The sequence below is a fragment of the Trachypithecus francoisi genome, unplaced genomic scaffold (genome assembly GCF_009764315.1).
Source record: "Trachypithecus francoisi isolate TF-2019V2 unplaced genomic scaffold, Tfra_2.0 Lachesis_group8, whole genome shotgun sequence".
Lineage (NCBI taxonomy): Eukaryota > Metazoa > Chordata > Mammalia > Primates > Cercopithecidae > Trachypithecus > Trachypithecus francoisi.
This window is the reverse complement of record NW_022681473.1, coordinates 13,300,399-13,318,720: the sequence shown is the minus strand read 5'-3', so window position 1 is coordinate 13,318,720 and position 18,322 is coordinate 13,300,399. Positions and strand designations below refer to the sequence as shown.

The following is an 18,322-nucleotide window of genomic DNA, read 5'->3' as shown; positions in this document are numbered from 1 at the left end:
TAGAGGACACAGACAAATGGAAGAACATACCATGCTCATGGATAGGAAGAATCAATATCATGAAAATGGCCATACTGCCCAAGGTAATTTACAGATTCAATGCCATCCCCATCAAGCTACCAATGAGTTTCTTCACAGAATTGGAAAAAACAGCTTTAAAGTTCATATGGAACCAAAAAAGAGCCCACATTGCCAAGACAATCCTAAGTCAAAAGAACAAAGCTGGAGGCATCACGCTACCTGACTTCAAACTATACTACAAGGCTACAGTAACCAAAACAGCATGGTACTGGTACCAAAACAGAGATATAGACCAATGGAACAGAACAGAGTCCTCAGAAATAATACCACACATCTACAGCCATCCGATCTTTGACAAACCTGAGAAAAACAAGAAATGGGGAAAGGATTCACTATTTAATAAATGGTGCTGGGAAAATTGGCTAGCCATAAGTAGAAAACTGAAACTGGATCCCTTCCTTACTCCTTATACGAAAATTAATTCAAGATGGATTAGAGACTTAAATGTTAGACCTAATACCATAAAAACCCTAGAAGAAAACCTAGGTAGCACCATTCAGGACATAGGCATGGGCAAGGACTTCATGTCTAAAACACCAAAAGCAACGGCAGCAAAAGCCAAAATTGACAAATGGGATCTAATTAAACTAAAGAGCTTCTGCACAGCAAAAGAAACTACCATCAGAGTGAACAGGCAACCTACAGAATGGGAGAAAATTTTTGCAATCTACTCATCTGACAAAGGGCTACTATCTAGAACCTACAAAGAACTCAAACAAATTTACAAGAAAAAACAACCCCATCAAAAAGTGGGCAAAGGATATGAACAGACAGTTCTCAAAAGAAGACATGCATGCAGCCAACAGACACATGAAAAAATGCTCATCACTGGCCATCAGAGAAATGCAAATCAAAACCACAATGAGATACCATCTCACGCCAGTTAGAATGGCAATCATTAAAAAGTCAGGAAACAACAGGTGCTGGAGAGGATGTGGAGAAATAGGAACACTTTTACACTGTTGGTGGGATTGTAAACTAGTTCAACCATTATGGAAAACAGTATGGCGATTCCTCAAGGATCTAGAACTAGAAGTACCATATGACCCAGCCATCCCATTACTGGGTATATACCCAAAGGATTATAAATCATGCTGCTATAAAGACACATGCACACGTATGTTTATTGCGTCACTATTCACAATAGCAAAGACTTGGAATCAACCCAAATGTCCATCAGTGACAGACTGGATTAAGAAAATGTGGCACATATACACCATGGAATACTATGCAGCCATAAAAAAGGGTGAGTTTGTGTCCTTTGTAGGAACATGGATGCAGCTGGAAACCGTCATTCTCAGCAAACTATCACAAGAACAGAAAACCAAACACCGCATGTTCTCACTCATAGGTGGGAACTGAACAATGAGATCACTTGGACTTGGGAAGGGGAACATCACACACCGGGGCCTATTATGGGGAGGGGGGAGAGGGGAGGGATGGCATTAGGAGTTATACCCGGTGTAAATGACGAGTTGATGGGTGCAGCACACCAACATGGCGCAAGTATACATATGTAACAAACCTGCACGTTATGCACATGTACCCTAGAACTTAAAGTATTAAAAACAAACAAACAAAAAACAAAAAAACATGGTACTGGAAGTCCTAGCTAGAGCAATCAGACGAGAAAAAGCTATGAAGGGCATCCAAATTGAAAAGGAAAAAGTCAAATTATTCTTGTTTGCACGTGATATTGTCTTATATTTGGAAAAACCTAAAGACTCCACTAGAAAACTATTAAAACTGATAAACTCAGTCAAGTTGCAGGATGCAACATCAACATACAAAAATCAGTAGCATTTCTATATGCCAACAGTGAACAATCTGAAAAAGAAATAAAAAGATTAATCTCATTTACAACAGCCACACATAAAATTAAATACCTAGAAATTAACTAGGGAACCAGGAAACAAATCCACACACCTAGAGTGAACACATATTCAACCAAGGTACCAAGAACATATACTGGGGAAAAGACAGTCTCTTCAATAAATGGTGCTGGGAAAACTGAATATCCATATGCAGAAGAATTAATATCTCTCACCATACACAAAAATCAAATCAAAATGGATTAAAGACAAATCTAAGACCTCAAACTATGAAACCACTACAAGAAACATGAGGAAAATCTCTAGGACATTGGTTTGGGCGAAAATTTCTTGAGCAATACCCCAGAAGCACAGGCAATCAGAGCAAATATGGACAAATGGGATCACATCAAGTTTGAAAGCTTCTGCACAGCAAGGACACAATCAACAAAGTGAAGAGACAATCCGCAGAATGGGAGAAAATGTTTGCAAAGTACCCATCTGACAAGGGATTCATAGCCAGAATATATAAGGAGCTCAAGCAACTCTATAAGGAAAAAGTCTAGTCATCCGATTAAAAAATGGGCAAAAGATTTCAGTAGACATTTCTCGAAAGAAGACATACAAACGACAAACAGGCATATGAGAAGGTGCTCAGCATCACTGATCTTCAGAGAAACGCAAATCAAAACTACAATGAGATATCTCACCCCAGTTAAAATGGCTTATATCCAAAAGACAGGCACTAACAAATGCTGGTGACGATGTGGAGGAAAGGGAACCTTTGTACACTGTTCATGGGAATGTAAATTAATACACCCACTATGCAGAATAGTTTGGAGGCTCCTCGGATAACTAAAAATTCAGCTACTATATGATCCAGCAGTCCCACTGCTACATATATACCCAGAGGAAGGGAGATCAGTGTATCAAAGTAATATCTGCACTCCTACATTTATTGCAGCACTGTTTACAATAGCTAAGACTTGGAAGCAACCTAAGTGTACATAAAAGGATGAATAAAGAAAATGTGGTACATATACACAATGGAGTACTATTCAACCATCCAAAAGAATGAGATCCACAACTGTAGCAGCTCTGCTCCCACCTCAGGCCTGCAACACGGGAGAGCACAATTCCAGTGCTCACTGCTCAGACACTTTCCACAGTTCTAGCTGTGGAGGCTCTTAGCCCACACCAAGGCAAGAACTCCAATCTCTGGCCCAAGACTATAACCCTTACATGGCCATGCTGCAGGCTCACCATAGAATGACTGACTTTGTATGCACCCAGATTAAAAATGATGTCCTGCTATTGGTCCTGGGTTTGGGGAAATGTCTGCAGCTTTTCCCAGCGCCTTTCCCTCTCCCTGTCTTCCAGCTTCTCCCTACGTTAGCTCCAGGGCTTGGGAGAAATAAAATGCTCCTCCTCAGCCTGGGTTCCTTGGATTTCCCGTGGAAAGATGAGTCACGCAGGGAGGCTCTCTGCTTCTCTCACACGGTGGGACTTCACTCACTTCTATCAGCCAGACATCATCACGGGGACTGTTCGCCCATGCTCTCTTCTCCAGGATCTGGGTGTCCTTAACAACACTCGTGAGTTTCTGTTTTCCTTTTTGGATTAAAGCCCACAGAGTTGATCTTTATGCACTATTCTTTTATTTCCAAGTTGCTAAAGTATGCTAAAAGCCCCCTAATCTGCCATCTTGGAAAAAAAATCGAAACATTATATGTAACTGTTACAACACTACCACAATAACACGGTGTAACAGATTATCCTCATGTTACCAATGAAAAAAGCAAAACTAAGTTATAGGTTCAGTAATTTTCCTGAGTCACAGAGAAAGCAAAGAGCAAAGAACTCAACCTCAGATCCTTCTTACTTCAAAATTCTATTTAGCATTGACATACGAGTTTCCAGATTTTTCTGGGAAAAGAACATCCCTCTCCCATACTACTAACTGACCTGTTCATTTCTTAAAGCTGTGGAAAGTTTTATAAGTTCATAAATGTTGCATCTGTGAGTCAAATAAATTTCTGATACACCATAATTGCCATCTTTCTAACAAGTGTCACGAAATGATGGAAGATCTCAGAACAAGCTTCTCATGGAAGACATTGTATAATTCTTCTATTTAAGTATGTAAACTGAAGCACCAATATTTTATGAATGATATTTTCTATTAATAAAATATATAAGCATCATATTAAAAGTATTTTCATATGAAGTCACCAAGATACAACATTTCCCAGTAGTAAATTCATTAATTGTGTGCATTTTCCTGTAATTCACATATTGGCTTTAATAAATTATAATTGACAAAAACTAAGGAAACATTGATACTCCTTTTTCCATAAAGTCACTTCAGAATGCCCTTAGATTCTATTTCCAATACATATATTAAATTAGTAGCCAGAGATTTCATGGCTTTCTCCCATCTCCACAAATAAGAAAAAAACCCTTGAATTATATATCCTGGATGATTTTCTCAATGGTCCCATATTCTTTATGTTAAAACATAACAGAATTCTCTTACTTTTTAAGTTTATACATAAGCATAATGACTGGGTATTAATAAATGTAATCTTTGTTTCCAGTTTATCTTCTCGGGAGCCTTTACAGTATTGTTAGAAAAGAGACGTTCACCATTCTTGGTAAGTCAGAATGCTTATAGCAGCTCTAGAGTTTCATTTGCCAAAAGAAGGAAAGTCAGTGGGTAGACAGCATTGTGTGTGTGTCACTAGAAACCTATATATCATTGAAGAATAGATTTTTAAAATATAAGAAATGTAAGTTTCCATTGCATTTTCAAACAAAAACAGAATACATGCCAGTTACTGAAGTCATTGTTATATTTCTTCAGTTATAAAAATAACTCAGATGTATGAATTTAATCAAGAAGCTAAATTTCTACATGATAAATCATTTAGTGCAAATTAAAATTCAATGAAGACATAAATCTAGCTATCTTGAAATGACCCAGTTTCTGTTATTACCTTCTTTTTCTCTTGCTTCTTTCTTCACATGTCTAGGAACTTTTAATTGTGTGGGGGCTACTGTGTATGTGGTGTTGTTTTAAAGAGTCTGGATCATGTTGATTTCCTTTAGTGAATATTGCATTTTGTATTGATAGGAAGTGAGGTGAAAGAATAAGAAATTAGAATAATTATGTGTGTAAATGCTAGAAGATTGACTTCTGGAATGGCAGACTGAGAACTCCATGAAATCATTCTTTAACAAAAGCAGGGACAGCACTGGCAAAACAACCAAAAGTAATGATTTCAGAGCATTGGAAATGAATCAAAGCCACAGCTAAAACAGAAAATTTTCTAAGAGATACTAGCAAACCTCAGAAAAATAGAGAGATCTATAATGTTTTAATTTGAGGCTAATTTCTATCCCCTCTCCCTTCAAGCTCATTGGCAGAGTATGTATGAAAAGCCAGCAGTAGAGCAACCAGCTCAGAGGACCGACATCTTGTGATGCTCTATTAAAAGTGCCATCATCTGAGCACACTCAATATTTTGTCTGAAATTGCACCTCTGTTCCCAGGATGTTTTGGCTGTTTTTTGTATAAAGATTTCAGCTCAGTGAAAACAAAGTCCTACCACTAGATGGCGTAAACACCATCAATCTGTTAACAATAGCACAGCTTAGTAAGGCTATGAATGCAGGTAAATAAGGGCTTGGTCAGAAATTTAAAAGACAATCCTGAATAACTAGATAATCATAAGGAGCTTTGAAAAGCTCTGACATATTCTTGGAGATCTAAAGCCCCTCACAAATATGGAAAGCTATGTGCATGCCCAGGAAACAACTAAGAAAGAAGAAAGGCCCACCACTCATTTACCTCTGGCTGACTATGAGGCCCTAAGCAAGGAAGAAGTGAAAGCTGAAGCTGTCTTATAAACTAACTGAAGTTTTAAGCATATATTCTCATACATACTCTCCTTGGCAAAGGATTATGGACTGACATTAAATTACACTGGGCCAGGGATGGCTCTCAGGAAGCAGATAACCCATGGGCCACATTGAGGGAATAAAATATTTACAGAATTAATCCAGGAAATTTAACAAAGAAGAAGAAATAAGAAAAACAAAAACAAAAATAGCAAAAAAAACAACCAACAGAAAAATAGTACTGTGAGGGCCAAAATTTGGTACTTACTACTCAAAGACTTTAAATTAGATCTTTTAAGTATGGTCAGAGAACCAAAAAAAAAAAAAAAATGTTTAAAGAATTAAAAGAAAGCATGAACATGATATGTCACCAAATACAGAATATCAATAAAGAGAAATTATAGATTTTAAAAAATTAACACGCTAATTGGAATTCCCATAGAAATCACTTTAAAACATGACTGAAAATATACACAACAAGAAATAAGGCCATCTCCAGTGATGCCAGGCACAAGTTCAACTCAAACCATCCTAGACTCCAGACTAGTCCTACAGACCCAGACTCTACACCTGCCCTAGCACCAGGCCAACCCTAAGCTGCAGGCCAGTTCTTATAGCCCAAGTCTCCAGAGGACCCAGGGTCTAGGCCTGCTCCAGCAGACGCAAGGTCCAGGCCCACCCCAGTGGACCCCATTGCCAAAATGAGCCACATGGACTGAGGCACCATGACCACCCTTGCAGACCCATTCCAATGCCCATGGACTCAGGACCCAGACTCATCCCTACAGACTTGGTTTAGACTTGCCCCAGCACCAGACCAGCCCCATGGACTCAGAATGCAGACCCATGTCAGTGGTCCCAGGTGCCAGGCCCATCACAACATCTGAGTGACCCCTAAAGACTCAGGCTCAAGGTTCACACTAGTATCAGCTCAGCTCTTGTAGACTCAGGCTTCAGGCTGGCCCCCATGGATACAGGCTCCTGGCCCATACCCATATGCCAATCAACAAGTCCACCATGGTAGATCAGGGCTACAGGCACAACTCCACAGAACCAGGATTCAGGCCCACCTACCTGCTAACCTGCTATCAGGCCAGCTTGCCTGAGGACTCCAGCAACAAGCCAGCCATACCAGATGTTCTGCTCAGAATCTCTGAATCTGGTGAAAGTCTTTTCTAGACAAAGCCAGTATGAAAAAAACTGGAATAAGGCTCCTACTGCAAATGGACCGATATCAATATAAGGCAAAAAAAGATGAGAAAACAAGAAGACATACCACCAAAACAACACAGTATGCTCCCGGTAGCTGACCCCAAAGAAATGGAAATATATGAACTTCATCATTAATAATTCAAAGTAATTGTCATTGAAAGGCTCAAGGAACTTCAAGAAAATGCAGATAATTTTATAAAATCAGGAAAACAATAACTGACCAAAATGAGGAATTTAACAGAGTGAATAAAATTATTTTTGAAAATTAAAAAGAAATTCTGAAGCTGAAAAATAAATGAATGAAGTTAAAAATGCAACAGAGAGCAGCAACAACAGAATTCATTAAGCAGAAGAAATACTGTGACAGTGAAGACAAGGCATTTGAATATATACAGTCATAGGAGAAAAAAATGAAAAGGACAAAAAAATCTATAGGATTTGTGGGACAAGATCAAAAGAGGAAATATTCAAAGTATAGGAGTTCAAGAAGAAGAAGACAAAGACAAATGGCTTTGGGAAGATTATTAAAATAACATAAGAAAGCTTTCTAAATCTGGGAAAAGATATAAATATCCAGGTACAGGAAGGACCAAAGGTCTCCAATTAGATCAATCCAAGCAAGATTACACCAACATATAATCAAACTGTCAAAAATCAAAGACAAAGAGAGGCTCCTGAAAACAATAAGAAAAAAGAAGTAACTAATATATAAGAAAGTTTCAATAAGGCTAGTAGGAGATTTCTCAGCACAAATCTAACAGGCCTGGACAGAATAGGATGATATAATCAAAGTGGTGAAAGAAAAATACTATCAACAAATCACCCAGGAAAGCTGTTCTTCAAAAATTAAGAATGAAGACTTTCTCAGACAAACAAAAGCTGAGAGAGTGTATTATCCTCTAATGGAAGGGTCAAAGCTTACAAAATTTTAGTTAGATAGGAGTAATAAGTTCAAGAGACCTTATGGTGCAACATGATGACTATAGTTAAAAACACCAGATGTGACAGAGGTGTTGAAATTATCACACTGTGACTTCAAAAAGCTATGATTAATATGCTGAGAAATCTAATGGAATAAAGTGGGCAACATGCAAGTACAGATAAGTAATGTAATCAGAGAAACAGAAATTCTAAGATGTAATAAAAAGGAAATGCTAGAAATAAAAAATGTTATAACAGAAATGAATAATGCCTTTGATGGGCTCATTAGTAGTCTGGACATGTCTGAGGAAAGAATTAATGAGTTTAAGGATCAGTAAATATAGAAGCATCCACAACTAAAAAGTAAAGGGAAAAAAAAAAACTGAAAAAAAAACAGGACAAAAAATCCAAGAACTGTGAGATAAAGACAAAAGAAGTAACATGTGCATAATGGAACTGCCAAAAAAAGAACAAGAGGGAGTGGAAGAAATATTTGTAGCAATAATGACTGATAACTAATATCAGACCAAACCACAGATCCAGAAACTTAAAGGGCACTAAGCAGAATAAATGCCAAAAATATACACTTAGGAAAATTATACTTAAACCACAGAAAATCAAATAATTTTTTTAAAATCTTGAAAGAAGTTGCATTAGTTTGTTCTGCTATATAGAAATACCTAAGACTGGGTATTTATAAAGAAAAGAGATTTAATTGACTCACAGTTCCTCAGGCTGTATAGGAAGCAGGACAGCATCTGCTTGGCTTCTAGGGAGGCCTCAGGAAACTTAAAATCATGGCAGAAGGTGAAAGGGAAACAGGTACATCTTACATGACAGGAGCACGACCAAGGTGGAAGGAGGTGCCACACATTTTTTAACAATCAGATCTCATGATAACTCATTCACTATCATGAGAACAGAGGGGGAAATCCACCCTTTTGATCTAATCACCTCCCACCAGGCCCTACCTCCAACATGAGAGATTATAATTCAACATGAGATTTGGGCAGTGACACAGATTCAAACCATATCAGAAGCCAAAAAAAAATTACCTATAGAGGATCAAGGATAAAAATTACATAGGACTCCTCCTCATACAGCACACAAGTAAAAAGAGTGGAGTTAAATATTTAAAGTATTTGGAGAAATGCCAACCTAGAATTCTGCACTCTGTGAAATTATTCTTCAGAAGTGAAGGAGAAATAAATATTTTCTTAGACAAGCAAAATTGAAGAAGTTTGTTGAGAGTAAACCTGCTTTGCAAGAAATGTTAAAGTTAAGATTTTTCAGGAACCAAAAGAAATTATATTTGTCAGACTTAGAACTTAATAAAGAAAAAAAGATAGAGAAAGAAAAAGTGAAGGAAAAAATTAAAACTTTCATTTTTCTTATATTTAATCTAACAGTTTGTTCAAAATGATAGCTGCAATGTATTCAATGATCACACCCTATAATTAGGTTTAATGAAAGAACGCAATGATACAAAAGATGAGAGGAAGGAATTAGAACTGCTTTGTTAACATAAGATACTTGTACTATCTGTGAAGTAGTATATTGTTATTTGACAAATAGAGTTGGATTAGTTGTAAATGTATATTGAAAACACTGTGGTAACCACTTGAAGAAGTTTATTTAAATATTTGATTTGCTAATAAAGAAGAGAAAACAGAATCACATAAAATGTTCATTTAAGTCAAAAAAGGTAGAAAAACAGCATAATCTGAAAAAAACAAGCAAGAACAAGGGAAATGAATAAAGACCAGTAATAAATATATGACAGATATTAATCCACCTCTATCAATAATCACTATAAACACCAGTGATCTAAATGCACCTATCGAAAGACAGAGATTTTTGAAGAGTGGAACAAAAAACAATATTCAACAATATGTTGTCTAGAGGAAACCTGCTCTAAATATAAAGACACATATAGATTGAAAGTAAAAGGATGGAAAAAGATATCACATGTTAACGCTAATTGAAAGAAAGTAGGAGTAACGATATTAACTTCAGACAGAGCAGACATCGGGACAAGGAAAATTATCAGGAATAAAGAGAGGCGTTACATAATGATAAAGGGGTCAATGTATGTGACCAACAAAAAAGTAATAAAATACATGAGGCAACAGCTGAGAGAACTGCAAGGAAATATATATGGACCCACTATTAGAGTTGAAGATTTTAACTCCTATAAGTAATAAAGACATTCTGCAAGCAGAAAATCAGTATGTACAGAGATGAACTCAACAACACCGTCAGTCACTTGGATATAATTGACATCAATACAATACTCATACAATAAAAGGACACATTTTTCTCAAGGACACTTATAACAGCCCCTAAGATAGACCATGCTCTGAGTCATAAAATACATGTTAATTGCTAATCAATTTTTTAAAATAAACATTGTACAATTTATGCTCTCAGATCACACTGTGATGAAAATAGAAGCTACATTAGAAAGGTAAGAGAAATGCTTTCCCTTTGACTCTGTCACCTCTCCACGACAATGGCATAGCACCCACCACACAGAAAGAATTTCCTTAGGCCCAAGATTTCTACAAGGGAATGAAAAGGGAGCCCATGGTGGACATCCAGCTTCCCCAGCATTCCTGGGTATTCTGCAGGAGGCCCACTTCTGTCTTGCCAAATGGGGAACATTGGAAGTATCATCAGGGATGACTATGTGGTGTCAGCTAGAAATAGAAAGGTGGGGCCCACAGCAACCAGCACGTGAATCTTGGCTGCGGCTCTGTATTCTGGTTAGCAGAGGCACCCAACCAGAGAGATTAGCCAAAAGCATCTCTGCAGGAAGCACAGTTGAGAGATTTGCCAGGCTCAAGCCTTTGTCTAGCTTTGACACCCAGCATCAGAGCTCTGCATAAGGCTCTCCCAGGCTGAGAAGCAAGTCTGCATTTGGACATTGCTACAGAGTGTACCTTCTTGCCCAGCTCAACATGATTAGCTAAGCAGTAACCCAGCCTCAGAGACCTGCAAAAAGATGTACCAGGCTGGGAGGCAAGCCAATATATGAGCATATCTATGAAGCAGAACATCTGGCTCTGCCTGACACTAGCAGTTCAGCAGACGCCCCATCAATCTTCAGAGCCCAGTCGGAGGTTCTGTCCAGACCCCACCAGGGAGGGAATCCTATGACTACACATACCTGTGGAATATAGTCTCTGACCCTGACCATTTCAAATAACATGTTCATAATTGAATTTATAGAAGGAAAAGAGAGAAAGGAAGAGCAAGCATATTTAAAAAAATAATGGCTGAAAACGTTTCAAATCTGGAAAAAGATGGCGACATACAGATACAGGAGGCTCAGAAGTCTTCAATCAAATTAAACCCAAAGAAGGGTTAACCAAGACATATCATGTTCAAACTATCAAAAATCAAAGACAAAGAATTCTCAAAGTAGCAAGAGACGAGAAACATATCATATTCGAGAGGGTTCCAATACAGCTATCAGCAGACTTTTCAGCAGATATCATGCGGGCCAGGAGGGAGTGGAATAATGTACTCAAAGTGCTGTAAACAACAACAACAACAACAAAAGGTCAACCAAGAATATTTTACCTTGCAAAGCTATTATTTTTATTATTTTTTTTTCTTGACACAAAGTCTTGCTCTTGTCGCCCAGGCTGGAGTACAATGGTGTGATCTCAGCTCACTACAACCTCCACCTCCTGGGTTCAGGTGATTTTCCTGCCTCAGCCTCCTGAGTAGCTGGGATTACAGGCACCTGCCATCACGCCTGGCCAATTTTTGTATTTTCAGTAGAGACAGGTTTCACCATGTTGGCCAGTCTAGTCTCAAACTCCTGATCTCAGGCTATCCACCCGCCTCAGCCTCCCAAAGTGCTGGGATTACAGGCGTGAGCCACCGCGCCTGGCCCTTGCAAAGCTATTCTAAGGAAATAAGGGAAAAATTAAAACTTTCCCAGACCAAAAAAAAAAAAAGCTAAGGGGTCTCATCATCACTACACCTGCCTTACAGGAATCATGAAAGGGAGCTATTTAAGCTGAAACCAAAAACACAATGACACAAATTAACAACATAAAACATATAAAAGTATAAAACTTGGTGATATAAATAATACACAGTCATATTCAGAATATTCTAGTACTATAATGGTAGTACATAAAGCAATTTTATCTCTAATATAAGTGTTAGAAGAAAAACACCTATAACTACAATAAACTAAGGTATACAAATTACAAAAGATACACATTTTGACATCCAAATAACAAATAGAGGAAAAAGTAAAATGCAGACATTTTGTATTGAAAGTTAAGTTGTTATCAGCTTTCAAAGCCTGGTACAACTACAAAATATTTTATTTGTGCCTCATGGTAACCACAATACAAAAACTTATAATAGTTGCACAAAATATAAAAACTAAGAAATCAAATCATACAACCACAGAAAATCATCAAATTACAAAAGACAGTAAGAGAGGAGGAAAGAAACAAAGGATGGTTTAAAAAGAAAATAAACCACAAAACAGCAATAAGAATTCTTATATATTAATAATTACCTGGAATGTAAATTGACTACATTCTCCAATAAAAAAATTAAGTAACTAAATGGACTAGAAAACAAAATGCAACTATTTGCTGCCTACAGGACACTCGCTTCACCTTTAAGGACACATATAGACTGAAAGTGAAGGAGTGAAGAAAGATATTTCCTGAAAATAGAAGCCAAAAAGAGAAGAAATAGCATACTTAACACCAAATGTTAACAGGTATGTAGAGAAAACAAGCCCTTCATATTGTCATTGGAAGTGTAAAATAACACCATGACCTTGTAAAAATATGTGCTCATTCATTCAAAATTTAAATATACACCTGCCATATGATCCAGCAATTCATTGCTAGGCACTTACCTCTGAGAAATAAAAACATATGTCAAAAACAAAAAACAAAAACTTGCCCACATGTTTATAGGAGTTTATTCACAATAGCCAAAACCTGAAATTGAACTAGGCAAGAAAACTTTTATCTGAAATGTTTCAGTTATTTTAGAAACAGAGCCTGGGTTTTTTAAAATAAATATTAATAATTTATGATTTTCTGTGGCTGCAATAAAAGTATAAAAGTGTTTCTTAAAATATTCTTTATACCATCTCTCTGGGCGCAGTGGCTCACGCCTGTAATCCCAGCACTTTAGGAGACCAAGATGGACAGATCACTTGAGGTCAGGAGATCAAGACCAGCCTGGCCAACATAGTGAAACCCAGTCTCTACTAAAAATACAAAAATTAGCTGGGCGTGATGGCGTGTGACTGTAATCCCAGCTACTTGGGAGGCTGAGGCATGAGAATTGCTTGAACCTGGGAGGTGGAGTTTGCAGTGAGCCGAGATCCCACTACTGCCCTCCAGCCTGGGTGACAGAGTGAGACTCTGTCTCAAAAAAAAAAAAAAAAAGATTATATGGTCTCTATTTTCAAAAATTACTAAAAAGCAAACAAAACAAAACTTCATAGTAGATGGCAGGATCGTAGAGGGTAGCTTATCCCATGCCTCACACTCTTTTACTGCATCTGGCTCTCACATAGTGCCCCTTCATGCTCTTCTTTCTTAATTTTTAATAGCTTTATTGAGGCATAATTGACACACAATAAGCAATAAACTGTACGTATTTAAAATACACAATTTGGTAAGCCATTAATGCAATAAGATAGTGCATATGTCACCCCCAACAGTTTTCCCCTGCCCCTTTGTAATCCCTCTTGCTTTTCCCTCCTCAAAACCCTCCCTCCCCCAGGCATCTACTGATCTGCTTTTTATCACTACAGATTAATTTGCATTCTCTAGAGTTTTATACACATGGAATAATACAGTATATATGCTTTCTTGTTTGACTTATTTCATTCAGCATAATTATCCTGAGATTCATCCGTGTATATAAGTTATCAATCCCTTTTTTATTTCTAAATTATATTCAGTTTTATGGATATATCACAATTCATTTATCCATTCACCTATTGATGGAACTTGCAGTTTCCAGTTTTGAGCTTTTACAAATAAAGCTACTATGAACATTTACATATAAGTCTTCGTACAGACATATGCCTTCATTTCTCTTTAGTAAATACGTGAATCGTAGGGTATATGCATGTTTCACTTTTCAAGAAACTGCTAACCTATTTTCCAAAGTGGTTGTAGCATATTACATTTCCACCCACGGGCTGAGTATTCCAGTTCCTCCACACTTTCGCTCTCTTCTTACAGTGCACTTACTGTATATCTTTCTGTATTAATGATTTCTCAAATCGTATACTTTAAATATGTCCAATACCATCCCAACGGAGAGCAGGAATCAAAACAAGTGTTTCTGCTTGTTTTATTCAGATAAGTTTTTCCCAGAAAAACTTCACGCTCCAAAGAAGAACATCTGCTCCACAGGGCCTTATTGATGCATTTCCTCAACAAGGTGGCTCTTTTCTAAATAAAAACAGATTATTTTGACATAACTATTGCCTGTATAGTTGAGAAAATGAAATATTTACCAAATATACTTCATTTTAAAGACTGGATTATGTCAACATACCAAAATTTACTAAGCAATACAGTTGTATGTTTAGGTTATAAAATGAAATAATGAACACTTTATTTTCATTTGTCTTTCTTTCAGGGAGATTTGTTCCAAAAGAATAAATTAGTTGAGATCACTATACAACATACAACAGCAACTTTGATAAACACATCCTTTATCCAGTGAAGTTGGTTTCAGAATTCAGTAGTTTAAGCTTTAGTAATTATTATCTAATTCATATTAGATAGAAGGAAATATACATATCTTTTTAAATTTAACTTTTATTTTAAGTTCCGGGGTACATGTGCAGGTTTGTTATATAGGTAAACCTGTGTCATGGGGGTTTGTTTTACAGATTATTTCGTTACCCAGGTATTAAGCCTAGTACCCATTAGTTATTTTTTCTCATCCTCTCCCTTCTCTCACCCTCACCCTCCAATAGGCTCCAGTGTGTTGTTTCCCTCTATGTGTTCATGTGTTCTCATCATTTAGCTCCCATTTACAAGTGAGAACAGGCGGTATTTGGTTTTCTGTTCCTGCATTGGTTTGCTAAGGATAATGGCCTCCAGCTCCTTCCGTGTTCCTGCAAAGAAAATGATCTTCTCTTTTTTATGGCTGCATAGTATTCCATGGTGTATATGTACCACATTTGATTTATCCAGTCTACTATTGATGGGCATTTAGGTGGATTCCATGTCTTTATTATTGTGAATCATGCTGCAGTGAACATATACATGCATGTGTCTTTATGACAGAATGATTTATATTCCCTTGGATATATTTCCAGTAATGGGACTGCTGGGTCAAATTGTACTTTGTTTTTATGTCTTTGAGGAATCACCACACTGTCTTCCACACTAATTGAACCAATTTACACTCCCACCCACAGTGTATAAGTGTTACTTTTTCTCTAAAACCTTATCAGCATCTGCCATTTTTTGACTTCTTAGTAATAGCCATTCTAACTGGTGTGAGATGGTATCTCATGTTTGATTTGCATTTCTCTAATGATCAGTGATGTTGAGTTTTTTTTATCATATGCTGGTTGGCCACATGTATGTCTTATTTTGAAAAATGTCTGTTCCTGTCCTTTGTCTGCTTTTTAATGGGGATGCTTGGTTTTATCTTTGTAAATTTGTTTAAGTTTCCTACAGATGCTGGATATTAGACCTTTGTCAGATGCATAGTTTGCAAAAATTTTCTCTCATTCTGTAGGTTGTCTGTTCACTCTGTTGATTGTTTCTTTTGCTGTGCGCAGAAGTTGCTTGGTTTAATTAGATCCCACTTTTCAATTTTTGTTTTTGTTGCAATTGCTTTTGGTGTCTTTGTCATGAAATATTTGCCGATTTCTATATCCAGAATGGTATTATCTAGTTTGTACAGGAGAGACATAGATATAGATATAGATATTCAAAGGTAGACAAAGAAATAAATATAATAAATAAGGATCTTCTTAATGTCATGTCACCTCTCTGATCCTATACATGGACGAAGTGCAATTATGCAGCAACATTATACGTATGCATGCCGTTCTCTACCATCTTCAAGATAAAATCCTAAATATCTAGCTAGATAGCACCTATCCTTCCAACAAAATTTTCTACAGCTCTCCTTCTTCCACTCCAAAATGAACCATAACAAACTCCTGAAATGTTAGCTCTCTGATATTCTGAAACTGTATGGCACTATGAATTTGCCTACATTATTAACAATTTTTTTTACATTCTATTCACATTTAACATGCACTTCTTTGTCTTCCTCAATAGCCTGAAAATTCCTTGAGCGCAGAGACCATTTCTTTTCTGTCTTTTTATCTACTAATGCAGAGCATAGATTACAGGGTATAGAATAGGCATTCAATAAATGGTCAGTGAAGAAATAAACTTGTTTATTATATCAAAAATTGTATCATCTCCAGAATGGTTTATTCCTATTGGGATCCCGACAAATCTGCAGTTCTGACTGTCTTTGTAATGATCCTACTATGCTGAAAAGATCAACATTTATATAAACCTTTTACTTTTAAAAACAATGTTTTACTTTAATATACTTGTCAATGATGCATATGGATAATTTCCAATGACCAAATGATTATTTTTCTCTATTGCAGGTGTCTTACGCTTTAGTAGTAAACATCATAAGTGCCTGTATTTCAGTGATTGGTCTGCTTTTACTATCAATTGAGTTTATAAAATATAGTAAAAGTTTAAAAAATCCTCTTTGGCCACATGTAAGTACCAGGTTTCTGTGAGAATCTCATCACAATTTTAGAATTATGTGTTAAATATTTACTAAGTGATCAGAGTACTTAAGTACAATGCAAGTCATGGAAGTAACCCTCACCGTTAGTTTACCTCATGGTATATGCATCTATTAAAAATGTGAATCAAACTACGAGTTATATTTCTAAACCCAAGACCACCCAAAGCCTCAAGTAAATAAATGAAAGATATTATAAATATTAATAGATGCATTTTGAGTGACTAAGTATTACATTCAATTCTGGACCCACATGATAGCCATGATATTTTTATGATGGGCAGCCCAGTTCATTCCAGGTTCCTGCATCTCTGAGGTCAGTTCTCCCAGGCCTTAAAAGATCAAGTTTGTTATAGCAAGACTTGGTCTTCCAAGAAGGAACTGGCATACTCATGTACCTGTGATACCCAGGGGTTTATGTTCAAGTCAGGGCTGTAGTTTATAAAAAGAATAAAGCTGAACTCTGTACACGTATTCATTTTGAATGCATGAGTACTCAGTTCTATATCGTTCATGGGACATTTTTGCACTGCCTGCTTTGAGTCTGTCAGTTGTTCAGCAGGTCTGTGGGAGTCTAAGTGTGTTCACATTTGCATTTCAGTATCTGTGTATATCTATGTTCCCATTCATGTGGAACTGTGGACATATGTGCATTTATCCATACACATTTGTTGGTGTATAGAGAAGGGGCTAGGAGGGCAAGAAGGTGGAAGTCAGTGCTAAGCAAGTTGTGTAGAAATTGAAGCGTAAGGGCCAAAGTCTTCTCTAGGATTTCTGTCCTTCTGCTCTATCCCATCTGCCCAGGGCTTGATGAAGGGCAAAATAGTGGGGACTTTTACCAATACTTAGAAATCAACTTTTCTGAATTGAACCCATTAGATATTGCCTATATTTAAATTCCTAACTCATTAAGTAAACTCTCCTTACTTCAACATCCAAAACTCTTGGTTAATTATCTAGTTGCAAAGAATACACCAGTTTGCATTTTGCTGGATTTTTCTTATTTCTATGTAGCTTTGAAAGTGATTTTACAGTGAGTGCAACTGTAAACCTCCTTAGGGGACCATTTATGTCTCTGATTCAATAAAGAAATGAGTTTAGAAATTTTAAACTACTTGCTCAGAGTCACATGGCTAGTCACTTACAGAACATTTTTTCTAATGCAGAATGGTTTTAAATTCTAAATTATCTTACCCCACAAAATTGAGCTTTTACAAAAATCAATTCAGTGGCACATCAAAGAATCATTTGGCTGCTGCAGAGAATGCTAATATTTTATGACACATACCCTGATGGATACCATAAAGTGGTATCTTAAATAAATAGAAACATAAAGATGTTGCTTAAGATTATATTTGTATAACAAGAATGGCTCATTTTATTGGATTGATCTTTAATTATGACCTTAACTCTTTCATTTTTCTAATTTACCTCTTAAACTATCAATATTCATATTAGTAGGAAATCCAGAATCTTCCTTCTGAGGACCCCTCCCTGTTGACCCTCTCAAGTTATTCAAAACCACTGGGATCCAAAGGTTCAATATTGACTCCAAACCCTTAGTTAACAGAGTCATGGAGTATCTCATC

The 18,322-nt window shown here is 36.7% G+C and overlaps 1 protein-coding gene across 4 annotated transcripts in view; it reads left to right on the top strand.

Moving 5' to 3' along the window:
* The window catches only part of LOC117080998 (membrane-spanning 4-domains subfamily A member 8-like), a 38,999-nt gene that overhangs the window by 17,069 nt on the left and 3,608 nt on the right, over positions 1-18,322 (top strand). For all 4 annotated transcript variants that reach the window (XM_033206525.1, XM_033206523.1, XM_033206524.1 and 1 more), the window contains exons 4-5: positions 4,490-4,546; positions 16,585-16,704. In XM_033206525.1, the coding sequence (XP_033062416.1) occupies positions 4,490-4,546; positions 16,585-16,704 (177 nt within the window). The remainder of the gene's footprint in view (positions 1-4,489; positions 4,547-16,584; positions 16,705-18,322) is intronic.